The 26,881-nt window shown below is 40.1% G+C and overlaps 1 protein-coding gene across 1 annotated transcript in view; it reads right to left on the reverse strand.

The window, feature by feature from the left end:
* The window catches only part of DGKQ (diacylglycerol kinase theta), a 100,876-nt gene that overhangs the window by 47,314 nt on the left and 26,681 nt on the right, over positions 1-26,881 (reverse strand). Inside the window, exons 2-7 of the mRNA XM_065861102.2 lie at positions 24,390-24,469; positions 13,574-13,673; positions 9,204-9,289; positions 8,354-8,479; positions 6,831-6,984; positions 3,739-3,807 (exon numbers count right to left, since the gene is read on the reverse strand). Coding sequence (XP_065717174.1) covers positions 3,739-3,807; positions 6,831-6,984; positions 8,354-8,479; positions 9,204-9,289; positions 13,574-13,673; positions 24,390-24,469 — 615 coding nt within the window. The remainder of the gene's footprint in view (positions 1-3,738; positions 3,808-6,830; positions 6,985-8,353; positions 8,480-9,203; positions 9,290-13,573; positions 13,674-24,389; positions 24,470-26,881) is intronic.

Here is a 26,881-nt window from a genome sequence, read left to right on the forward strand (position 1 = left end):
TCTCCAACCACTGTCAAAAATGGATAAGCTTTAAAATAATAGTAAAAAAAAAGCTGCCTAGGCCTCACTATACAGTAGTCAAGTACCCTCAGCTTTTATTGATTCCTGGCAAGCAATTAGGCAGAATTTAACGTATTTTCATGTTCCTGGATCCCTGCAGACTGACACACAAGTGAGAACTCTTAATAACTAATTTTTTATTTCAAGAATTACTGAGATAGCTCCTCTGGGGTTCATTTGTTACATGTATACAATAAACCAACCTTTCTTCTTTTTTTTCCCTCTCCACTAAGTCTTCGTATTACCATGAAAGAAAAGGAATTATTTTCAAAGGTTGCCTTTGACTTCTCGAGCTTGACAGATTACATCTGTGGTTGCATCTTAGCCAAGACCAATGAATTTTGTCTCCAGGAAAACACGAATAATCTGTGCTGGTTGAAACCTAGTCCAACATCGCATCTGAGACAGGACAGGCCATGCACACCCCTGAGAGGCGCCCCAAAGGAGCACTTTTAATCCCTCTCTGTACCTCCATCCCCAGCTATCTAAGGTCTGTCAACACTGAACAGTTTGATCAGTTATATATTCCCACAATGACCAAGAATTATTTTAGTATGAAAATGGACTTTGGGGCTCAGGTCATTCCCGAGGCAACACAACTACCTATACTAACAAGAGCACTCATGTGATGTTTAACCTACTATTCCTTTAACATTCAATTCTCCTCTAGTTAATTTTAAATTGTGCAGACAAGTCCTTAGAAGCTGGCTCATGTTCTCAGGCACAAGGATTTATAGTGCTGTTCCAAACCTGCTCTGTAAGTCTGTTAAAGCTATCATCTCAGAAAGCGTAAGGTTGCTTTTAAGGTCATTTTATGCATGTGGCTTCAGTATTTCCATAGGCTAAATTACATTGTTGACAATATATTTAAGCTCCCCAAATTAAGATTTTCATCTTCTAACTCTACACTTCACTCAAAAAACCTACTACAATAGCAAAGAAACAAAAGGGAGTGCAAACTACTAATTCAAATTTCCTTCCAAAATTAATCTACAGATTTTGCAACCTTTCCTACTGGCTTCTTTCCTATGGAAAAGCATGTCTTTACAAGTCAATGTTATTCAATTTGTTCTGACTTGTCTTCACTGTTTCAAAAAATACGCAACTCTAAAGCATGGAGAGCTGGAATTAAGAAAAGCCACCATATTCTGCAATGTAATTCCGTTCAGACACTCCTGAGGGAGAGCACAGAAACATCCCAAAAGATGTGGCAGAGCTGCTGAGTCAACACACAGAAGCTAATGAGCAGCTCACTCTTGACCCATATTACAGAAAGGAGATTATCTAGAGATGCGTAGAAGAGGTCCAGCACACTATGACCGTGCTTCTGCCATATTTAATTTGACAGGTTATGAGTTCCCACACACAGAGGCACAGAAGCACAGTGGCTGCCAGGTGAACCCCAATAATTTTGTCAGAGAAGTTATCAGAGAAGCCAGGCCCTGCCCTGGTGCAGGAGCAGCTCAGTGGGTCACCTTACCAAGTGTGGAGGTCGCCCAGGGCGTGAGGCTCTACAAGACGCATGGGTAGAACATTCTGAGATTGTACAAGAGTTGTTAGGAGATGTTCAGGGGAGGAACCAAAGGCAGGGGCAGGGAGGGATCACGGTGGCCTGGGGAGGAATGAGCATGGGAAAATAGAGGGATAAGGAGATAAAAGAAGCTGGTCACAGGTAAAGAGGTTGCTGGTTGGTGTGCTTGCCTGGTCATGTCCTGAACCTGATCACCACAGTTTGTCCTGACTTCCCATTAAATGCTATTTCTAACTCTTCTTGCAGGTGTGGTTTCTACTGTTGTGTATACATATGCGCATATGGGCTCCAGGGTGCAGCAAATGAAGCAGGACCACAGGTCACTGTGTCCCACATATCCATGTATTCAGCAACCACAGTGACAGCTGCCGTGTGAGCACCAGCAAACATCAGGCTGGACTCACCAACACGCAAGGTGAGTGGCCTGGGAGCCCCGTGTGTGTGTCTCTGTGAGCGAGGCACCCGTCAGAGATGACCCCTGGAAGGACCAGGAGGTCCAGGATGACTGATGGAGAGACCATGGGGGCTGGGAGTCCACCAACAGACCCAGAGGGGAGTGGGTGTGTGTGTGCGTATATATATGCACACGTACGTGCACAAAGCCACACACACAGGTATATCTAAACATATTTATGTATCAGAATATGTGTATGTATAGACACACACATTGCCACCACCAGACCTTCATCCTGCTTAGCCACAGAGGAGACAAGATGCTGCTGTGTATTTTTGGCGAATACTTTGTTTTTAAAAAGACATTAGAATCATTCCCTACCTATCAAGCTTTCTAAATCATAGCAAAGTAACTGGGCTCTACACTGACTTCTGTTTTGTAAAAATGCATTATGGGGAAGCAATTTGTTTCAATGCCACTGTTCTATTTAAAACACAAGTGACAATTCTGCACGTGAGCCTTGAACACGTACCATCTACTGCTGTCTTCTCCAGTCCACAGACACACACTGTACATGAACAAAGGACATATTAAAGTTTGTATCCTGCCCCAAAATTCCATAACTTTTTGTGTTCTTTGCGAAAGGTTGTCTAAAGCTCAACTGTTCTGTACCAGTACATTCCACCAATCCAGCTGAAGTATCTGGATATATAATTTGCTCTTTGACGGTCATAAGTAAGGGAAATAGCCATAGCTGGTGAAGTATGGAAGTCCGGACACACAACCACATATGTCACTTAAAACACTGGAAAAAGTGAAAGTTTCTTTAGACAGAACTGCAGTTAGTCAGAGCCTGATCCCATAATGAGGCAGCGTGGTGGTGGATCACAACCCACAGTCAGCAAGAGACACCAGCTTCGCATTTTAAGAAGGGAAATAAAAGCATGCTTGGGATCACTTCCATAACTGAGTTAATTATTTACAGAGATGGATTTTTTTTAAAACTCCAAACAGCATTTGCACAATTAACCTATTAAATTTGTAAGAACTATAGTCTATTAAAAAAAATAATAGTTAAAAAAATATTGACCAGAAATTTCATTTTTTACAACCATCCATGCAGCAAGCATCATGGTAGCAAGTACCATGTTTCTCTACTTACTAATATAGATATAAGGAGTGAGATGCCCTTAAATTGTGGTTGGTTTCATCTTCTGAAAAGGAAGACTTTGGCTAATACCAACCCCAGAAAACTCCACAAGCATAAGAAATCGAGCCATGTAAGATGCAATGACCCTTATCCCAATCCTGATGCACAGGAATAAATACACTTCTACTACAACATCCCCACGCTGAAAAAAAAAATCCATCACGTAGTGTCTTCAGTAAGATTTGGATCCAGCCATCTTAAAAGAAAAAGCCTTTGAAAAGACTTGCTGTTTGCCTTTTAAATTGCCTGCTTATCTACAGATTGTTAATACCTTGCTTTCTTTTTTGATTACCAAGCTGAGAGAATTATCAGTTTGACAGGATAACGAACAGATTGTCACTTATGCCAATCTATCAGTGGACAACAGAAAGCAGATATTTGTCACATCATTAACATATGTGTTGGACCAACACTTCGTACCTCAAATTGATACCTAGCATTAGTAAAATAGCCACTTAATATTTTTTTCATAAGGCAAAGCAAGATTATAAAATTGAAGACTGGAATGGGTGATTATTCACCACTTACTAAAATTCTGCTTACTTGAATCTGTTGAAATTTGGACATCTTTTGCTGATCCCTGTGTTGACCCATCAACATCATCATCTTCATCTGTGAAAACAGAAACATTTTAAGAAAGGACTCTTATTAATTTGAACTAGTTAAAAAAAAAAAAGTGGCTGTCCTTCAGGGATGGTTTCCATCAAGGAACCTAACACAAAAGAATGCAGTCAGAAAAGTACTCTTTCTTCCTTGGCCTATTTTGTGATAATAATTGGTATTATAAAACCAGCACTAAGAAAAACCCCAGCTTGCATTGTCATGTAACTACAGTGAAGGTATACCTGAAGTCCTTCTACGATTACCTTTAGTATTACAACTACTGCATTTCATCCTTTGCTTAAGCTGTGATGTTTGCCTATAACCAAAGTATATAAGGTTTCCACTGAGTTTTAAATCACCAAATTAGTCCAGGAATTGCAGTAACAGCTTTCCAGTTAGAAGTGTGGGTATTATATAAATAATTTCCTCCAGAAGAGGACTTTGACAGCAGCTCATCGCTATCAATAAAAGCTAGGAGCTAACAAGTCAGATAGTAGAACAGCCTGCAAAATCACACACCAAATACTCAGAAAATATTAAAATAACAGCTAGTAACAGTTATGTTTGCTTCCGTGAAGACAACATCCTGGCTGCATGCTCATTCCTGACTCGCAGGTCCATACAGAAAGACCGGTGCAAACCCAAACGCGATAGATTTTTCATGTCTAAGGGCAGCAGCAGCTGGCAATGTAAGCCAACCCAGTGTGCTGATCATGTAACAGTTTTCGTACTCCTACCCACTGAAACTCCCAGTCAGTCTTGATTGGGATGCAGACAAAGCTCCCAAAATATACAAACCAGGCAACACCTTTATAAAAACTATGCCTTGCAGCGAGGGAAGAAAGCAGGAAATCGAAGTACAAAACAAGAGAGAAAAAGAAAATAAAACCAGTTAAGACAGATTTTCAGAGCAAGAGAGTTACTAGGGAAGTCAGCAAGATTCAGTAAGATTAACCAGTAGCCATGCATAGAGGCACCAGACTTGTACCTGAACATCAGGGACCTGGCTGATAAAACAAGTGTCACGTACCATCACTGGCTAAAGAAAAACAGAACAAAACACCTTATGCACAGCACAGTGCAAGGCAGGTACCGCACCACAATTATTATTCTCGATGCCTTGCACTGAGCCACAACTCTGGCCCATTGACCATGAAGAAAAGATGCCAAGTGCTGGGGTAGCTGCCAGGTCCTGAGGTACACCTGGAAACAGCAGCAGGAGGAAAGGGGAGCATCCCCACGGTTCAGCCCCTGCTCCCCTGGTGTCAGCAGCCCCCATCATGGGAGGACATTGCCCACCATGCAACAGGGAGCAGGAATTCTCACAGACCACCAGAAAAGAGATCTGGTGTTAGAAAAGAGATTTTTCAGAGCATCGCCATAGTTTATCTAGGTATATGCAAGCTGGGCACTACAAAAGCACATTCTGGCTTTCTGAATGTGGTTTCTTATATACTTTTCACATCACATTAAAGCAATGGAAATGGTCCAAATTAAGTTACTGAGTATTTCCCCTTCCCTGTGCGTTTGTTTCTACCCACCAGATAAAGACTCATCTGTACTGCATTCTCTCAATTCAAAGTACAAGACATTCATTTTAAACAAGGGAATGCAAAAATATTGTTACTTTAAAAACCCTGAATATGCATAACACAAACTCATACACTTAGCATGTAGCCTAAGCTCTGAAATGGAAAACCTTCTCTTCCATCATAAAAAATAATGAAGGAAGAGACTAGAAGGCACAGGTAAAACACTGAATTCTTTCACTGAAGGTGCTCTGTGCTCAATTTAGAGGTGATTTAGAAACTAAAAACAGAAGAAGTTTAAGTCTGACATATTAAAAGAACATAACACTGTTTAAAAGACAAACTGAGTTAACACCAAAAGTCACATCTGAAGAGGATATTTTAAAGGTTTGCGATTAACTTCTGTTAATAATAATACAACCTCATCTTCTGTTAAGCCTTTGGGACACTTGTATAATACCTAACAATACACCTGGATCAAGGTTCGTAATGAGTCTTTCAGCAAAACCAGGCTCATCCAAATTGTTCATTTCTGGTATTTCTTATGTTGGATGACTAAATGCTACACGACTTTCAAGTATGTGCTGTACTTCACCTTCCCCCACCAACCAAATTCATTAAAAAGAAAAATAACTCACGAAAAAAACACTTGCCCACCAACAAAAGTAACATAACTGCTCTTCTCCCCTTCACACTTTCCTAAGTCACTTTGGTGTATACAGGTTATTTAGACTTCAGGTCCTGCAGTTTATGCAGTAGCAGGACTCCTGCCACAGCTTCTGAACAAAAGAATGTGTGTCTCCTGCTAGTGACCAAACACCACCACCAAAAAACAACCTACCTGGTCAAAGCAGAAAGTTCAAGAACAACCTGTCAGGTTGAGGAAAGTGCAGTTGCAAATTTTTAACCTCTACAACCTACATTTTGCCTACCTTTTATTTGCTTTCTTGTTGTCAGGCACCAAAATAATAGCTTCAGAACAACATAATAATCAAAATATAAATTAGAAAATACTTCAGCAGCTTAAAAAAAATCCTCTTGTTCCTAAAAGGCTGTTAAACAAACATGCACTCTAGATGGCAGCAGAACATTACCCTGCTGAACACATGATTTTCTTTCAGCAGGGAAATCTGAAAAGGGCAGAGGCTTAATCAGAGGCAAATAAAAATATCTGTATGCATGATATGACAAATAAAAATCAACAAGTGTTTGTAGCAGTGGTAACACTAATATGCTAAGCAAATTTTTTAATTTTAGCTTCGCACTTTCTGCACGCTTACTGTTTAAAGAACAGTTTTCAAATTGCCCTGCACCAGTACCGAGAACTTTAAACATTCTGCTCACAGTGTGCATTTAAAAATCTTTACCCTGCCCAAGAAATAGCAAGAAGTTAAAGTATTGCCACTAAAGCCAGTGAAAATCAGCAATCATATGCTTCAGTGAATTACAACTCTAGGCTAAACATGCTCATCGGTTAGTTGCATTCAACTTTGATGTTTTTACCTGATTCTGTTTGCAAATTTTCTGAGATTCGAAAACAATGCAGTTTGCTGAAGTTGCGAGAAAATAACTGCACACAGCTTGGAGGAAGAATCATATTCCTTAGTCTTCCAAAAGTACATTCTGGTGTGACGATTATGTAGCAAGCAGCATGAGCCTATAAATAGAATTATCAATTAAGGACTTTGTGAGACACAAAGGAAAAAAAAAAATGTTTATAACAAAAAATGCACTGGAATTGGAAAACGCAGGCTAGAACATATATAGACTTTCTGTAAATAACTTCATTAAATGAGTGACCCATTTGTCACCCATGATTTTCATTTGCTCCATTCAGTTCTTATATAACCAAAAATGGTAATTCTTAATGGGGAGAAACTCTAAGTACTACAAACTTGCTCCATTAAAAACTAAGGGTTTTTATACAGCTATGCGAAGAAGTTTAAAGTTTTGTTCTCCAACTCTGGATCTTCCACACAGATATTTACTGGGGGAGGTGGGAAGGTAGGCATGTTATATGGAATAGCTTGAAAATAGCAATATTCTCTTAAATAGCTGTTTTCACTTGCAGATTCAAAGATCACACTGTTTGAAGTTTTATTGCAAAATATGACTGTCTAGTTTCTGCCTTCATACTCGTGTGAGATCTTCTGCCATTATTGAACAACCAAACCTTTGTATGTGTGGCCATATAGCAAGTTACATTTGTTAGACTGCTCAAAGACAGCCCCTTCCACCTCAGATTAAAAATACAACCCCCATAATATTAACAAAAAAAAAATTCAAGTAATACCAAAATACTGAGTAATTATTACGTAAAGTACCTCATCTTGCATTAAGTGGCAAATGAATGATTTGTAACATATACTTCTCAGTTCCTATCCCATCTGGTGCTACTTTGCACTTCCATATTCCAATAAGATGTAGCATTAAGTGGATGCATCAATTGTTATCTACACAGCAGAACATGTGTATGTGCAAAGCTGTGGCTGGCATGATGATTATTGAAGGGAACCATCATGTTGGACAGGAATTAGACACACATCAGGTGAATGGAAAAACACAGAAAGCAATATCAACAGCTTAAAAAAACTCAACCAACCACACAGGTTAAGACCTGTTCTACACCAAAAGAAGAATAAGCATATTAGAATGCTAACTCTTTGACCTTGCAGAATTCATGTGATTTGAAAGAAATTCTGATTTCACACAGAAAAAGTAACAGTAGGCTTCTAAGCATAAATCTAAAGTGATTAGTCCCTGTTAAATTTTAATTCAACTGGATTTATATAAAGTTTAACTGTAATTTTGAGAATTGCTCACTTTAATGACTAACAGAGGAGGATTTAAAAAAATCAGATTTTCCATCTATCTCATAAATACATACATATTTATATAAATAAGTGTACAAATTAATTGTATTTATAAAGCATATATAAAGTATATTTATAAAGTGCGCAAAGTATATTTATACAAAGTGTTTAAATAACTATGTGTACACAAACATATGCAACAGCACAACATACCAGGATGCCACACCATTCACATCTCATGCCAGACAGCACCTCAGAAGAGCCACAGGTTTTTTTGCACACTTCACAACGAGCACTCGAAGAAAGGTTTCCCTCCCTCCAGTGGTGGTGGTAAGTGTCCTGGGGAACAGATCAAGACTTCGTGTTACACAAAACAGATACAGAAGCATCTTCAACCTATTTGAGAACCAGTAATTCAAACAGCTCTGAGGAAACAGCAACACAGACTAGGGCATTAGTATTTTCTTACTACGAATATGAACCTGAACAACCTTACATTCCACTGAAAGCAGTTTAACAAACTCTCAAAAAATTATCACGTAGTGCTTTTTCTTCATGGTCCACCAAAACCAACATTCCTCCAAAAAAAAAAAAGAAATCCTGGAAGGTCGGTATTATGCATGTATTTTACAGGGGGAAGCTGGCAGTCTTGCCTCAGACAGACTACAGGAAGCCTGAGGAACATGATAATGTTTGCCAGGGATGCAATGCAGCCCACAGCTCAACATATAGGAAAAAACCAGTTCCATGTCAGCTTCTGCAATGCAAATTTTTAGATAAGATGCTTGATTTTTTTTTTTTCTTTTTAATGAGGACATATAAAGTGCACAAAGTTTTCAGCACAGTTTCACTGATGTTCAATATGTTAGAATTTCAGTTCATCTCACTACCTGCACCACATTCTGAAGCCACACACTTCCTTTGACTGTCCATAAGCAACAAAACTGCTTTGATAATTGGCAGCATGCAAAAGAAAAGGCCAGAACTCTTCCCCCTCCTCCAGCCCATGTTTGTACACCAAAAACACGAGACCATTTTCTGCTGCAGAGGCATCCGCACTTACCTGGTCCTGGTGCCCATCCTGGTGGCACTGCCGGCAGTCACTGCAAGCAAACGGGATACAGTCTGTGTGCACGTGTAGCTCACAAACTAAAAGCATGAAAACAAGAAAACTTTTTAAAGCTGGATACCGCCATTTTTTTGCAGCTCCTCCCTCCTCCTCTGCCTTCACCCCTCCAATACTCCTCAACTACCTTTTTGCACCGTACTTTCTGTTCTCCATGTTCTTCTCCGATTAGCAAAGATAGGCAATAAAAGAAGTTTATCAGTACTGTCCTGTGTGTTGCTCCATTTCCTTTGTGTTACACTGATACAGCAAATACAAGGAAAGGCTGAGCTAATTTTGCTCATAAGCACTTGCCATATATGCTCCAATACAGGAAGTTAAATTTGTACCAACTCTTTGGCTTATTACAGTTTTGTCTCACAGTTCCACATGAACCCCTGCCTACTCCAGTGTAATCATGACTGAAGTCTACTTTGATTTAATCGAATCCAAAACAAGTCGAATGTTAGAAGCATTAACGAAGTTCTCCTGCATCCAAACATCACCAAGTCTGTAAAGTAATGGTCCTCCTGGAACAACACTCCATCCCCTTTACAAGACACTTTTCTGCTGGACAGCCTGTCTCTTCACCCCCGTTAACACAGGGACAAACGAGACGAGGCGGTTGGGGTCCCCAGCCCCAGCCAGGCGGGGGTCACTGCCAGGGCCCCAGCTGGCTCACTGGGACCAGCCGCTGACCCGCACTGCACACACGGGCTTGCTGGGGTTTGGGAAGGGGTACGGCACACACTGACATAGGAACATGCAAAACGACTGGATGACATCATTTTCAGGGAGACTGCAACAGCCAGAAAGCGTGTTTTAGTCAGGAAATAAACCCTTGTCATTGTCAGATGTCAAGGGGTTTGATTTTCAACCTGACCAGAATAAACTGATATGTTAATCTCAGAGGTTCCTCCAAGTTGTGTCTGCGTATGGTAAATCACCACTTCATTGCCAGGAAAGTAATAAACTTTTCAGCGCACTCTCTTAAGTAAGCTTAACATTGTCTTTGAAAATAACTGTTAGATACTGTAACTGGAAGAAGTTTTAGTGAAGCCTATAAAGTTTTGGTCAAGTTTGGTTTTGGATAAAGTATCTTTATTACTAAAAGCTGACTTGAAGTATCAGATGTGAAAGAAAAGAGACGCTAAAAACAAACAAACCAACCACCATAGAACACAACAGCTAGAATGTTATACTGCAAAGGATCAGTCATTTTAAAAAAACCCAAACAAACAACTAAAAGGTCTGAATGCATAGCTTCATTATGGCAAGAGTTAGGAGAGTTCTCTATGGACCTCATCGGCAGAGATGTAGGAAAAAGATCCTCTTCTAGCTGCTTTTTAAAGATGTGTGTACCCTAGGAAGGCATCTGACTCTTTGTCAAGTAAATGAAAGTAAGAAGCAAGCGTCAAATTCTTCCTTTTTTTTTTTTTTTCTGTTCGGTTCACACAGGTTAATGCTCCCAGCACACCACTGAAATCTAAAGACCTGAAGGTTGGAAGGTGGCAACTGCACATTAGCCACATTATTGGAAAGTACCTTGAAAACAATATTAAATTACATAGAGAATAATATCTTATCTTGAAATCACCCTCTGGGCTCTAGAAAGGCGATCAGCACTGTCTTATTCTAACTCCCCAGAAGATCATGATCTGCCACCACAGCAAGGGGAAGCCTCCTTTACCAGGGCTAAGTCAACCAGAAGCTCTCACGTACAGGTTCCCATATTGTGTGTCTCCCTTGAGCTCAATAATTTTTACGTGAAGTTTGACGCGGTCCCTCCTCTGCTCATATTTCTCCATATTCACAGACATGGCAGGAATATTTTAGTTTTGCCAATTCAGCTACCAGGCAAACTAGATACATCGAGCCATATCCTCACTAATGGCAAAAGTTTTTGTAGATCAAATTATGGCTTCAAGGAATTAACAAAAGCAGTGGGGTTTTTATTGTTAATTTTGCTAACAGGATCACACACTGCCCTTCACTACATTTTGTAAGAATACAGAGCTTTTCCCCAGTTTAATTCACATCTGCTGCTTCTAAAACCAACCTCAACCCAGAACTATTATGAAAATGTGTGCATGTCAAGGGTGGGAGTGTCAAAGGACTTAAGCCTTAAGACAGTTACCCCGCTGATAGGAAAGATTAAGTTTTTAGTATATAAAAGTCAAATCAGAGAGCCTACAAAAAGAACTTCCATCTTTATCAGCCCTTCCATAATCTACACCCTTAACTCAGAATGACAGTTCTCTGTTCAAGCTAGACATGAAAGCGCTGTGAATTCCTAATTGCCAAAAGCCAAGGTGGTTAATTTCAGGTGCATAAACTTGGCAGAATAACATTTAAGAGCTTAACTGCCTCCCTCCCCAGTAAAATCTGCTGCTCCTGGTTGATGCTTATTAAGAAACTTTCATAAGCGACCCAACACTGAAAAAATGTTTGGGTTACTCCCTTTCTTCTTTTTTTTCTTTCCAGCCCTTCTTCTTGGAAATAAAAGGGAGAGCAACTCCCACCATCCTGAGTTCAGGTTCAACTGCTGGAATTCTACAGCAAAAATAGCTATCCAAAGCACTTAGTAATTGTCAGCAGAATCTCAAGTCCGAATATTATCATTTTTGCTAATTAAGTGTATGCACTTATCTCACCAGGAGTTTATACACATACACGCTCATTTCTGAGAACAGAGGCCCCACCACGCACCCACAGTGTTTAGTGTGTGTCTCAAAATTTCAATAAATTTTATTATAAGATATGAAGAGTCCAAACCAAGTTATTTAAATTATTTTAAAAGTATATCAATTATGTCAATCATTTGCTTAGAAAAGGAAACTAACTTCATCCCAACTTTCTTTTCAATCTTAATTATTATTATTATTAAAGATTCCAGGAAAAGTTATTTAAATTCCAATATCAGATGAGAACATCATAACCATCAGTAGACTTGTACTATTAAGTGAAGTAATTAGAAGTAAGCAAAAAAACAAAATAAAAAGGAAGAAAATTCAACATCTCCACCTGGATTTAAAAGCTCTAGAGCTTAAAAAAGCTGACTTTTAAAACAAATTCTGGAAGTATTTTTGAAGAGCTAAGGAAGAATCTTGTGCATCTTATGAACCTCAGCTGCCCTTTTTAAGCTGCAGTTTGGAAAAGTATCAGAGAAACCAGTTGCAGACTTACTGGTATTGAAAACAGACAGCAAACAAGTCACACCACACAAAGCAAGAAAACTGTTTAATCCATGCAAGGAATGAAATTCAGAACTTTCACTAAACCAGAAAAAAAAATGTCCAGGCACTTCTAATACCTAAATATAACATGCAATTTCACACATTTCTTGTTTAAGAACACTTCAATGGAAATGTCTGAAAAAATAAATATTCCCTTAAAATGGTTACAATGCTAATACAATAGAATTAATAGAATAAGAATATGAAAGCAAAATTTAGAAAGCTTTAACAAAAATAGATCACTAAACTAAAGTTATTTTCAAGGGTTAAGAGGACACAGCTAGTGAAAATTTTATTTTCAAATTCTCTGTTTATCTCATGCCACACAAGTTCTGGGGCTTAAGACAGATCATCAGAAAAGACTCCGTGGTATCTGTAGCTCTTTGACCATTCCGCCAAATCATCCAACTGACGTGGTAACTATATTAAGTGATAAGATTCCCACTAGTCAGAAGAACATAGCTTAGATTTGCTATGCAGCTCACCAGACAAACGCAGAAACAAAACCACTGCACTATCATAAGTCTAAATATCGCTATCAAGAAGAAATGTTTCCCCTACACACACACAGAGTGACCATATTAAATAAGACATTATCTTCAGCATAACAGCAATTTTGAAAGCATCTCAAATCCCTACAGAATTGGTTCTTCTATTAGCAGGATCTTTTTTTAAGCAGTTCACAGGTGATATTCCTTTAAAATACTAAATTCTATTCAACCTCACAACATCAACTGAGCAACAACTACTAGACATTCAAGACAGGGGAGACAAGGGAGAAGTAAGGAGTTGCCCCATATCAAACTCAGTCACCTACTCATGCCAACATATATTTCAGATAGCAGTTCTGGTGTTTGAGTGATTTCTCCAATAACTGTTTTTTCAGAGAATCCGTGTCTGAACACCCAGAGCAGTACTATTTTGACAAACAATATTTTCAAATAATATTGTGAAATATCTTTCCATTGAACGCACCTCATGGCTTTTATAAGCAACAGATATCTGAGACCAGTAACACAGACAAGTTATATTCCATTCTTTCGTAGAAAAGGGGAGGCTTTGGAAACATGAATACAAGTAGGGTTTTTTTACCTTCACATCGAAAGGCAGGTGACTCTAGTGACTTTCTGCACACAGTGCAAAACTTTCTTTTGTAATGTCCTGGAGGCCCAAAACAGTGTGCAACTGGAACCTGCCAATGAAGAATGCATAAGACATCATCAGCCACAACTTTCAAAGTGCCAGTTACAATTCACTGAAACTGCTTTATCGTGCAAGACAGGACAATATATACAACATAAACCTAACTAAGCCTGAGAACAAACATCCTCTCCTCAATAGCTGTAACAACAGTTTTAGCAAGTGTATTTAGCAAGTATACTACCCACTTATCATAAAAAGGTAAGAGTTTTTCCCTTGTTCAGTGATTAATAATGAAGACTGGCAGTGACAGTATCAAAAGAATAACAGATGAAAAGATGAAAAGTGAAGAATAAGAAACACACTAGAATTTTATAGTTATTCCAGGAACCACTCTTCCTACAAGATGCACACTTTTGTTAAACTGACATTAACACCATAAGGAAGAAGCATAACTGCGTCTTTAAAATTCTAGAATCAAATTACTTCCACAGAAGTTTGCTGTGACTTAGTTATTTAGTATTATGCATCTCACATGCCTTTCTTGATATGACAAACATATCAGATTTATCTCTTGGTTCTTGCATGACAAAATAAAATATATTTCTAGCAAAGGCTGACAAACTGTTATTTAGGTGTGAAATGAAATTAATCATCCCCAGTAAAGAGCTGGAATAATGATTTAAGATAGTCACAGATAGTTTATTTTCCTCCCAGTTGTGCTACTAAACAATCCTCTGAAGTTATTGAGCAGGATTTGAATTTTTCTCCTTTTATATTGGGGTTTTCCTGGCAACTACAACACAGAATTTGATGACCCAGAAAGTCACTTCCAGTTACAAAGGTCTAATTCCCACCAGTGTTTCTGCTTCTGGAAGCATGTGTACAGTTGCATTAAACAATCTCGTACTTTGAGCATGTGCTATGCAATAAGCCAGATGAAGTTTTGCCAGATGTAACGCAAGGAGAAAGGAACATTTCTGGAAGTTTAATCACAAAAAATCACTAACCCCCAAACTGCAAAGTATGTGGCTCCTCCAGTCCTCCCTTGAATTAATCCCTGGGAGGTATAGAAGGAAGGAGAGATGCACAAAATAGGCCCGCATTATCAGACGTGAACAAGATCGGGCACAGCAGTTGATGAGTCAGGCAGATCACCAGCTGGTTGCCCCAGAAGACTGTGTTGTCTGGAGGAATCCTTGGTCCCTAGCTGACCTGGGAACAGCCTGGACAGACCTCAGGCTCCCCCCACCACGCTGGGCTGACAGCCTGACTACCAAATGCATCTCATATCAGTACCTCCAGCATCATACACTACAAAACTTGCTTGCGTCCAAAAGCTTCAAATTTGAACTTTATGTACAAATTTGGGATTTAAAAAAACAAACAAACCATGCTTTGGGGTCTGTCTCCCAATCTCATCAATCCAAACAGAAATTTCATTCTCCGTAGCCCTCCACCTCTAACTGACACAAAGTCCATGGTTGGCTTGCATTTTTTCTTTTAAGCAGAATACTCTAGTCATATAATGCATGTTTATAAAAATAATATACATCCTTGGGAGAAAAAAGGCCCAGAGAGCCCGAGGAACTATAATCCAACTATCTCACATTAAGTTCAATGCTCAGAACCCGTGCCCACTTTTCTAACACTTTCACGCTACTTCAGGGGAAAGGAAAACACAAAGCTCCCTGTACAGTTCACATTGCAGTTACCTAGCTCAGCTATTCTGGAAGTGTCAGAGCTGTTTTCTCACTTTAACTGCTACAAAAAGAAAAGTCTAATCCAGCTTGGTAGGAGAGGACCACTTGCCCCAAATTCATCCTACAGAATGAGTTCAGGTGGAGAAAGTGACAATGAGAACGCCTACGTGCACACAGTCCCAGCCAGACGCAGCAAGTGTGAGGAGTACTGCAAAGCCCCGGTGGGTTTTTTTCTGCACATCCCAACCTGTTTCCAGGTTTCGAGTGTCACCTTCAAGCCACCTGCCTGTTTTTTCTTACACCTGGCTCAGAAATGTAGGGTTTTCACTACTGGCAGAGAAAGGCATGACAAAGAAGAAAAGGACACTCCACAGTTCAAAGGATGACAGTAGAGTTTTGTAGAAAAGAGTGTTTCTTTTGGGAAATACTGTGAGAAAGGACTTTGATAGCAGTCTAACCTATTCAAGGTCTGACTGTACTTATGTAGAAGACTCAAGGGAAGGAGACCAAGTCTAAATTTTGCAATCGCTCAGATCCCAGTGACAATACTGTGAAGTCTCAAGTCACTGCCAAAAAGAAGGGAACAGTTTGCTGATTGAAATTGTTGGAGGGTGAGGGAGGAAGGCAAAAAAAAAAAAAAGGAAAAGTGCTCCTTCAACTTCTTCCTTTCTGAAACAAGCCAAAGAAACTTCGTTTATTACAACAGATCTTTCTAACTTGCTTTAGCCGTGACAGGTATAAACACACTGCAGAGCCTGGTGCGAAATGGGATGGGAATAAGATGAAAAAAGAGGAAAGGTAAAAGAGCAAGTACAACATAATGAACTCATCAATCATATCTTGTTTCTCCGAGAGCTCCCTACATTTCTTTTTTTTTGCTGAACAAGTCCCAAGCACTCAATACATTTAAAAAAAAATCAAAACTCAGACTGTGAAAGCCAGTGACATAGCACGTCAGAATATCAAATGTTACATATTATGCTTTAATTTATATCTACCTCTAAAAGTACAGCAAAGTACAGACACATAACATGGCCTACAAAAAGTTAATAATTGATGAGAGTTTAAAAGCACTTTTCCATACAACTACTTAAATTACTTTATGGAAACCACTAAAATCAATTTCCGCAGAAAAATACTGAAAATTTCTGCGAGTAATAGCACTGAATGACATCTAAGTGCCCTTACAGTATTGATCAGAAGCCCATCGACAGAAAGTATAGCGGTAATACTCCTGCATAAGCTCCAGAATGACTTTGTACTCATGGGCAAGATACTCCTAGTTCCTATTTTGTTTCCTGCCATCTGTTAAGAAATCCAAAGCATTACAGAACACAGCACATTTCTGGAAAAGTTCATATCAGCCTATAATAAAATCTGACCCAATAGAAACCTAAAACTTAGATTCTAACCCCCCCAGTGCAATCTCTGCAAGTGCACATCCATCCTGCATCACACAGAGAGAACAGCAACAAACTGCTCTCAACACCCAGACTTTGGAGGAAAAAGAGAAGGTAGAATTGTTTCAAACAAAATTGTTTTAAAATTGTTCCTCATCCTGAAATGCTACAGAGTATCAAGCATGTGGTCAACACCAGATAACGAATTTATGCGCTCTTCCACTCAGGTGGAATCACTATGTACAGAGTAGCCCAGCTGCCACCCAAACCCTCTGGTTCATGGACAGAGTCAGGTCAGGTCAAGTCCTACTGATCTACAGCCTTCTGGAGACCCAGCAGCGAAAAATACAGCTCCAGCAAGACCTGTTCTTCACCCAGCTGCAGTCACTTTTCTACCAGCTCAGGCCGAAGAAAGCTTTTAGCCGGAATGCTGAGCCAAAGACTTCCAGGCTCAAAGATGAATGACAGAAATACAGATATACCAAATGCCAGAGTGACAGCTGCCGTCTCGAGCAGTCTTAAAAAAGAACAGCCTACTAAAAACTTTTCCTAGGCCTGTGTCTAGTTATGTTGCTTGTGCATCTTCTTCCCCATCACATCAGAGAGACTCACAGGACTTTGTAAAACACACCGGAGAGTCTGGACAAGCAGGGCTGCAGGACCTGCAGTAGCGTGGGCTGATCAGTTTCTAAGTAGGAAAGGGTAGACATAAATGAGGATGTAAGCATTCTCACAACAGCCTCCAACGGCTGAGCAAAAGGAATTTAACTTCAGGTCCCTAGTTTTCAATACAAAACCACTGTGGTGTTTTAAGGATAAGTACAGCCAACCTGGAAACAACCATCTTTGTGAAGTGCGCACAAGGGTAGTCACACGGGGCCTTTCACAAAGGCTGTCAACAGAAAACCAAAAAATAAACCATCGCTGATACAAATTAAAAGAACAAGAACATCTTCTATGGATTCTGAGGTTTCCAGTGTAAAAGTACTTCCTTATCTAATGCTCCTAAGGTTCACTCTGACATCAAAGCCTTTGCTCTAGAGAGGTAAATATGGTGATCACATCTGAGTACATCTCATTATTATTCTGTCCAGGTTAATTAAGCATCTAGACCACACCCTCTCTGAGAGAAGCTACCAGCTTTGTGATGCAACTTTTCCCAGTCATATTTTGAAGTACTTATTACTCGGTAAACACAAAGATCCCTTTTATTTACTTGAAACCTCTCTGCTTTAGCGGCAAAAGATTTTTGCAACTTTAATTTATTGCATGCACTTGAATGCACTCTATTTCTACTTTTTCCTTTTAGGGACAATGACTGTCAATTCTTTTTTTCAGTTGTGCCCAAATCCTCTGAGCACTTAATACATCAGTTCGTGTTAAAATGCAACTTTAAGTACAGGTTCCACATGGACTTTCTGAAATCAGATAAGAATATAAAGTGAAATGATATCTCAAGATATCACAGGACAGGAGAGATGAGAAAACAAAATACTTAGTTATCAAAATTTTAACTGTGTCTAACACAAGGGAATAATGCACACTTATGCAACCTCACCATACCCAGAATTTTTTTTCTCCATCCTGCAGATCTCTGTGACAGGCCATCAGACCTTATCTACAAGCTCTCAAGGACCCTTTGTGATGGGAACTGTACAGTGACTTCCATACCATTTCAAATCAGGAATATGTGATACTTCTACTAGAAAATAAAACTTCTAAGAGCTTTCCACTGCAATTAAGAGTTGCTTGGACAAGCACTTTTTGTACTGGAAAGAGAAAAAGATATGCAAAAGACAGTCACTCACTTTTACTGCTACAGAGGAAATCAATGTCCACGTCCTTTTATCAAGATGAAGATTAAGAATTTAAAGAAACAAACACAGTGACATCCCATACCACTTCTGAACCTGAAGAGTAATTGATACAGCTATGGGGCTCACCTAGGAGTTCGCAGGTTACCAGGCAGTGTGCATCAAGTTTCAACAGAGCATAATTAGTTCTCTTGAGTTTATGAGCTGGATGCTGCTAGCCTGTCCCTGCATCCTCAGGGTTAAAGGGAATGTCACTTTGGGGAGAAAAAGAAGGAAACTTCAGTGCAGTGCCAAGACTACCAGCAAGCAATTTCACACCTCATTTGGCTTCTAATTTATGCCATGTGGCTGCTACACTCCAAGCAACTGCCTTGCTGAAACAATGCAGGCATGAGTCAAGTGTTGAAGAACTAGAGATGGACCTTCTCAGTGAAAGTGGTCAGTGCTATCCAGCAAGCGCCCAGGTAAAAATCATAGAATCATAGAACAATGTGGGCTGAAAGATACTTTGAAAGGTCATCTAGTCCAACCCCCTGCAATGAGCAGGGACATCTTCAACCAGATCAAGTTGCTCAGAGCCCCATCCAGCCTGGCCTGGAATGTCTCCAGGGATGGGGCATCTACCACCTCTCTGCGTAACCTGGGCCATTGTTTCACCAGCCTTATAGTAAAACATTCCTTCCTCATGTCTAGCCTGAATATACCTTCTTTTATCCCAAAACGATTACCCCTTGTCCTATCACAACATGGCCTGCTGAAAAGATCAGCTTGAGGTTCAACAATTGTTAAGACACCCTGTGAAGAAGCCCTCACACCAGCAAAGCCTCTTTATCATGGACAAATAAATTGGGGAGAGAGAAGAAAGAACTCTTCCAAACTTGTTTTTATAATATGTAATATAAGAGCATGGAAAACATTAAGCATGTAAAAAGTCCCTTGGTTGATGCATGCCAAATATACAGTAATTTGAGGATTAGATATAACAATAATATGACAATCAGCTTATTCACGAACACTGCATTTCATCCCGTCTTCTATGACAGTCTGCTGGGAGAGGCAGTAGAAGTTCAACAAGCATCCATGCAGAATTTTTTAACCCATGCTGATATAAAACCTCCAACACCTGCAACTACTACCAAGAAATTATTTTCCAAATTTGGATTCTGACTTTCTCCCCTATAGTCTCCAGAACTCCCACTCAATCCAACCACACCAAATTCTCCTTCCCATTTGTTAAAATGTCTATGAGCCGTTTGCAACAGCATTCCTTAAAAGCTAATTCTCTGAGGCAATCACACAAAAATCCATCAGACATTTCTGATGGCTGAATAAGATTGGGGGATTTATTATTCCAAGGCAAGTGAAGTAGTGACCAGACCTTGATGGTCTTTGTCTCGCGCTTTGTTGGAGCTTCCCATTGCTTTGTGGGCAGGGAACAGAGGGAGGGAGAGAAAGTAAATAGAAAAGAGGTTGTGTTCCAGTACAGAAGTCCTTCAGCTGCTTTTGTGTATACAAAGTATGAAGTGTCTAATACAGAACAGATAATCAGAAGGGGGGTTAGATGGACTTAAGCTAACCTGGGTGTCCTTTTTTCCTCTCTCCTTTTTACAGTTCATGAGGAACTGGCCCAAATAACCACCTGCACGTGGCTGAATCCGGCAACCAGAGGAAAGACTCAAGTCAGCAGGCAAAGGCAACACCTGCTTGCCTGAGCAGAGACCTCTGCAAGCACCACAACCTTCCCATCCACCATGACAGCAACACCTACCCACCCTCTGAGCTACACAGCCAAATTTTATTTTTAGCACAGAAAGCTTCAGGAGAAGCTGATGACCTAAACCAGCATTTTTCCATTCTAGACAACCTGGTTTAAAGCAAAAAGCACACAAGGAAGTTTCATGAGCAGCCTATTGACCCCTCTTGAAGCAGAAATGTTTACAAACCATTACAGCAATGCATAAACACAACAACAAGGAAAAACAAGCACAGCAAATGCCTAACTTCACTAAAACCATTTTTAATATACTCTCACTGCCATTTAGTTTTGAAGTAACAGTTATATAGAAAACACACACACATATTTATGGCAAATCTAAGGGATAAAAACTTGTTACACAGTTTTAATTCCAGCCTAACAAGAGAAAATAAAACTTCACATTTCACAGCCAAAGAGGTTTTGTTTTCACTGTTATTTTGTTTTTTCTTGGGTGTTGGGTGTTTTGAGGGTCGGGTTTTTTGCCATTTTAAAAATTCTGTTTGGTTGTTTTGGTTTGGTGTTGGTTTTTTGTTTGGTTTTCGTTTTTTACACACAGAACGGTTTGGGTTAGAAAGGGCTTTTAAAGGCCACCTAGTCCAACCCCCTGCAGTGAGCAGGGACATCTCCAATTTGATCTTACAGAATCACAGAATGTTAGGGATTGGAAGGGACCTCGAAAGATCATCCAGTCCAATCCCCCTGCTGGAGCAGGAACACCCAGATGAGGTTACACAGGAATGTGTACTGCAGCTCCCTCAGCACCTGCGGGTGCATCCCATCCAGACCCATGGATTTATGGATGTCCAGATTGCCTAACTGCTCCCTAACCCAGTCCTCATCAACCGAGGCAAACTCCTCCATTGCCCTGCCTTCCTCTGGGGCCTCAGCGGTACGGGGCTCCTCAGGACAGCCTCCAGCAGAGCAGACAGAGACAAAGAAGGCATTCAGTAACTCTGCCTTGTCTGTATCTTCAGTCACCAGGGCACCCGCCTCGTTCATCAGTGGGCCTACATTGCCTATGGTGTTAGTCTTATCTGCCACATATTTGAAAAAGCTCTTTCTGTTGTCCTTGACCCTTCTCGCCATGTTTAATTCTAAGGAGGCCTTAGCTTTTCTAGTTGACTCCCTACATCCTCTGACAACAGCCTTATATTCTCCCCAAGTGGCCAGCCCCTCCTTCCATGATCTGTAAACTCTCCTCTTCCACTTGAGCTTACCCAACAGTTCCCTGTTTAGCCATGCAGGTCTCCTGGCTCCCTTCCTTGACTTCCTACGTATCGGGATGCTCTGATCCTGAGCCTGGTAGAAGCAGTCCCTGAATACTAACCTACTATCTTGGGCCCCTTTACCCTTTCTAACGGGATTTCCCCTAGCAATTGCTTGAAAAGGCCAAAGTTGGTCCTACTGAAGTCCAGGGTTGTGATTCTGCGTAGGCAAATACTCATGAGAATATAGGGGAGAGACAGTTTGAATCTGGAAAAATTGCCAAGACCTTACCAGTGAAACAAATCATACCGCCTGCAAACCACTGAAACACAAACTTGTTCAGAAGACAGATCCACGTCGTCCTGTTTTGAAACATGACATGGATCCAGTCTGGAATGCTAAATCCAGGTGGCAATGACTAACAACATTGCAAAAAAAAAAAAAAAAATGCTTAGGGCAGCCTTAAGAGTGAACTCATCAAGAATGACCTGAGGCTGAATGATGCAGCTATGGCACACTTGTGAGTTCGTGGGCCTTTACTTGATCCTGGGAAATAAACCCTACTCTCAAGAATAAAAGTTTCCATGAAACATCTGCTAAAAAAATATTCTCTGACAGTTTGACTTGGTATGAAATGACACACTCTGATGAAGTTTAACAACTGCCATCTTCTCCAGATGATTAAAAAAAAATCTCATCTCTGTAACACACTGAATATTGACATAGTTAGAAGGAGCTATCAGAAAAGAAATCCCACCAGTGTTGCCCCCTGTGTCAGACCTTTTCACAAAGAGATACATTTAAATAATCTGAAAGGAGAGCAGGGAGATTAAGAAAATAAACTTTCCACACATTCTATAAACGATTATCATTTATTTCTTGCTCTGTTATGTTTTTAAGCAAATGCCAAGTTCAATATTTACTCGGACAGAGGCTGAATGCAAAACGAAGTCTCCCATATGGCAGACTTAACTTGCATAGCAGACCAGGATTAATGCAGTTTGGATGACCACGTCAAGCAGGACAACACTGTCCAGAAAGAACAGCACAATCCAGTATTTTTGAAACATAATCATTATAGCTCAACACAGATAATGCAGAAGACTCTTTGCAGCTAAATACAGCAACGCTGAACTGTGAACAGCCTTGAGCGCTGAGAACAGCACCCAGATAAATTCTACTCCACAGCAAGGTTAGATTCTACGTGTAAACAATAAACAACTAGATAAAATTCACATGTTGAGGCAGGTGGAGAATGGGGACTGGAAAAAGAAGAAAAAACTACACTAACATCCACAACTGACGCAAGTAAGTTTAAATGCAGGATTTTTACAATGCAAAAGCAAAGGAACAAATACTATTTTGAACAATAATTTCAATTTAGAGCAAATATACAAAGAAACAGTCACAAATATTTACAATTCTGACAGTGTGAATTAAATCAGTGTGTCCCAGTTGGGACTCAGTATCATCCCCACAAAGGTCCTTGCAAAGATACCTGTATCACCTCACTTGTCATTCCTTTTCCCATGACTGACCACCAGAGTATCAAAACCACAGTAAATGCTAAGTGTTAGTAATCGCATTTCTGTCTAACTACATGTCCTTTTACTGTGGGTTCTAGGACTTAGAGCAATATTTCTTTCTAGTTCATTGACAACTTTCTATGCATCAGACACTTTTCTGCCACCTAAGTTCACCTCTCAAGATGAAGAGCATGTGGGGAAGAGGAAGTGTGTGGAAAAGCCCAACAGCATTATCATCTAGATAAAGCAAATTTAAGAAGAACAAGTGGCTAATGCCACTCTACGCACTTCCTGTAACTTGAGTTACATACTGTTTTAAACCTTCCTCTCTGACCCTCCATGTAAGTTTCCACAACATAAAGGAAAGTGTAAAGCTTTCTAAGATATATAGAAGGGAACCAGCTCCCCTTCACAGGTTCCCAGGTGCACACAACATGTTCCCATAAACCTGCTTTCAGTCAGCGAGGTCTGTCATGCACAGGATTATGATTCTACAGCCATATCTCATTTGACTTTTGCATATGGCTCCTTAAGGTATTTGTAGTGTTTTACCCTATTAAGTTTCTCATCTCCTTCTTCCTTTTTTTCCCTTTTCTGTCACCCTTTCCAAGGTGGATAATACACTTAATTTTCACCTCAATTTAGCTTTGTAATACCTTAGTTGCATCCTATAATCTGCTTTAAAATTGATTAATCTTCCACACCCTTCAAAAGCTCTCTCTTAAGCATGAAGTCTTCTAACAGAAAAAGTCACAAGGCATCTGAAAGCTAGTGCTTCATTAATAACCAAAATAAACACACTTGAATTATTATGATCAACTGAAGTCCTGCCCTCTGATTTTTTGGCTTTGAAATTCTATGCTTTTAATACAATGACTTTATTCTCTGGACACAATAAACAAGCAAATTCTTAAGATGCAGCAATCAATAGAAGCCAAACAGAGTCCCTTTGCTAGGCATTTTCCCAGTAAGATCTAATTGCTGTAAAAGTTTGGTGGTGTACAGAGTTCTTCAGTATGACACACACTAAGGTCTTCGGAGAGCACTGATATCAACCAGTCACCCCAGCCCATTATTGCGAGATTCCCAGGTAGTGACACGCAAGTAAGAACATCTAGTAATATTTAAAGAATGCAAGTAACTGCTCTTCAAAGCCAGACTATCCACAGCCACCAACAGCAGGGACTTTTTGAAGGAAATATAACTTTGCCTTTGAGCAGCTATAAAAGCCTCAGTGATGACTCACACAATCGATTTAAGCATTACGATACTAACAAGTCACCACTGCACTACAACGTGTTCATTAGTGATAAATTTGTGCTATTACCCCAAGAAAGAGACAAGGCTGTGTGTGCTTACTCACCCTTACAAGGCTGGGAGCAATACATGAGCATGGTATCTTGACATTCTTGAGGCACTTTTCATGAGACATGAAGTTGCAAACTACGGAAATAAAATAAGAACCGTTGAATGAGTCTTCACAAACAGACTTTGTGAAAAATGAACAAAAAATCATATGTAGTCAAATATAATTAGGAACACATATTTTTAAACGCATTTGCTATCCCCTAGGTTTGAGTACGTACACGACTGTCACACTTCTTGCAGTGCATGAACTCCAGTTTGTTTTGTTACTAAGATGCCAGCAATGGAAAAGGAAGGAGAGTTTATCCCAATGCATTATAGGCCTATAGCTAGTCATGCCCTCCCACGCTCTCTCTACATAAACACCCAAATGAGTTCTTACATATCAAGAGCTTTTGGACAGTCTAAAGTCCAAAATAGCTCTTTCATGTAGCCAAAGCAGATGGACTTGTTTGAAAGTGAATTCTCTTACAAGCTGGTGCATGTTACAGGAATAAATGGGAAAAAAATATAGTATTGTTACACAGCGAGCTTAATGGATGAGAGAGACTAAATTAAAGGTCACCTGTTGCATGCAGCTTTGAAAGTCAAGAGCAACTAATTATTTATTTTACTGTGGAAGCAACAGGTTTAGAATGCCACCCAAGCTCCACAGAGCACGCTTTCAAGCAAGATGGTGGTTGAAAAAATAATTTCTCATGGGGGTGATATTTTCCACAGCTTCTTAACATGGCTTTACATGCCTTTAAGCTGTGCAAGGAAAACACTGGTTTCTTTATTTCGTTCCCATCACCTCACATTAATTAGGAACTAATAAGCCAAGCCGCTATGGCATTAGAGTCCTCCTTCTTTCAGAATTATTCCGTACCAGTTGAAGCGTGAAGCCTCATACAGATGCTGCGGCCATGACCTCCCATGTGGAAGCACAGAGCTCTCCCCATGGCTAGGCAGAATATCACTTGCCAGAGGCAGCTGCTGGTGTTCACCGGAGGCTTTTGCACATCAGAAGCACACTGTACCACTTGCTAAGTTTCACCCACAGTTGAAAAAAATCCCACGAGTTTCAAGTTTCCCATCTGCAGCCCACTCCTGTTGCCAATCCTATGTGCTAGCGTCATCAAAAGGAAACAACTTTCCTCTTCTTCCCTGTCCCCAGCTCATTGACTTATGATTTCACATCACTGCTCCTCCCATGCCAACTCAAGCATTAAAATCAAAGTCCACATCTCTATGCAGCTTACTGCCAGTCCACGCAAAGTAATGTTTGCTTTATGACCCCTTTCACATTGGCGCTCATCTTAATGCGAACAGCAGGCAGATGTTTGTTTTTCATTAGTCTGCAAGCCAGAAAAAGAACCAGCACTGCAAGTCACTACTGTGTACAAACGTGTTATTCATCATCCATGGTTGAACATGGAGTGATTACTGATGAAAGAAAGTGGGAACAGAGCAGATCCAAACCTTCTGCTGAGTGCTATGAAGTGTTATGTGCATCTTTTAGCTTGACAGCATTCCTGGCTAAATGGGGCAGATAAACGGTGGAAAGAGTCAATAAAGGAATGATAAAGCAGATTATCAGAGCTGAAAACACAGATACCCAACACATTTAGAGGTGGTCACTATGGAGGAAGGAGCACACAGCCCATGGACACAGAGGAGACCAAAGAGAACAAAGCAATTGTCCAGGCAGAGGAAAGATGCATCTTCTGCTCCAGAGAATAGGTACGACCCCACAGAATGAACAGGTAAATTCTTATCATACTTATGCATGTTATCACAAGATGGATGTACACGGGATGTAAACTCTTCTCTCCTTAGGTCTCCCCAACATTTCTAGTAACAGTTTTAGGTTCCCATGGCTCCAGCCCACAGAAGGTGACAATAAGAAGCTTCAAACACAGATGGCCTTCAAGAACTTCATAAAGGGGTGAGAGGTGGTTAAGAAGAAGGCATCGTTGACTAATGAAACTCTGTGAAACGGCACTGTTTCCCCTCATTTTTGTGATTCAGAAGTGGGCAGGCTAGAAATGAAAGAAGAGAGCAAGGTGCTGCAGATTGTTTCCAGAAATTTTATCATCTGCTAGAAGCAGCTGGCAACTGAAGCCTGCAAGACCAGCATCTCCAAGTGGCTACCAGCTTTAAGTACACACACAATAGATAAGCTAATCAAGCCCAACACAGACACCTCAGGGAATTCAGAGAAGGCAGGTCTGAATCAGCTGATAGAACTGAGGCTCCTTCCATGGGCATGGACCTTGAGACACGGTCTCCATTTATTCAGACAACTCAAGTTATTACACAGTAACACTCAATTTTCTCTTTGTGGTGACAGAAGCAGCAAAACATGGTCCTGCATAAAGACAGCCTCTCATGGTTCTGCTGAGGAAACATCACATGGCACAGAAAAATATACTAAAGAAGAATTCAAACCAGGAACTTCAGACAAGTAGTAAAATGAAAAAGTAAATGAAGCCTTCAGACATGGAGTAA

The sequence above is a fragment of the Patagioenas fasciata genome, chromosome Z (genome assembly GCF_037038585.1).
Source record: "Patagioenas fasciata isolate bPatFas1 chromosome Z, bPatFas1.hap1, whole genome shotgun sequence".
NCBI lineage: Eukaryota > Metazoa > Chordata > Aves > Columbiformes > Columbidae > Patagioenas > Patagioenas fasciata.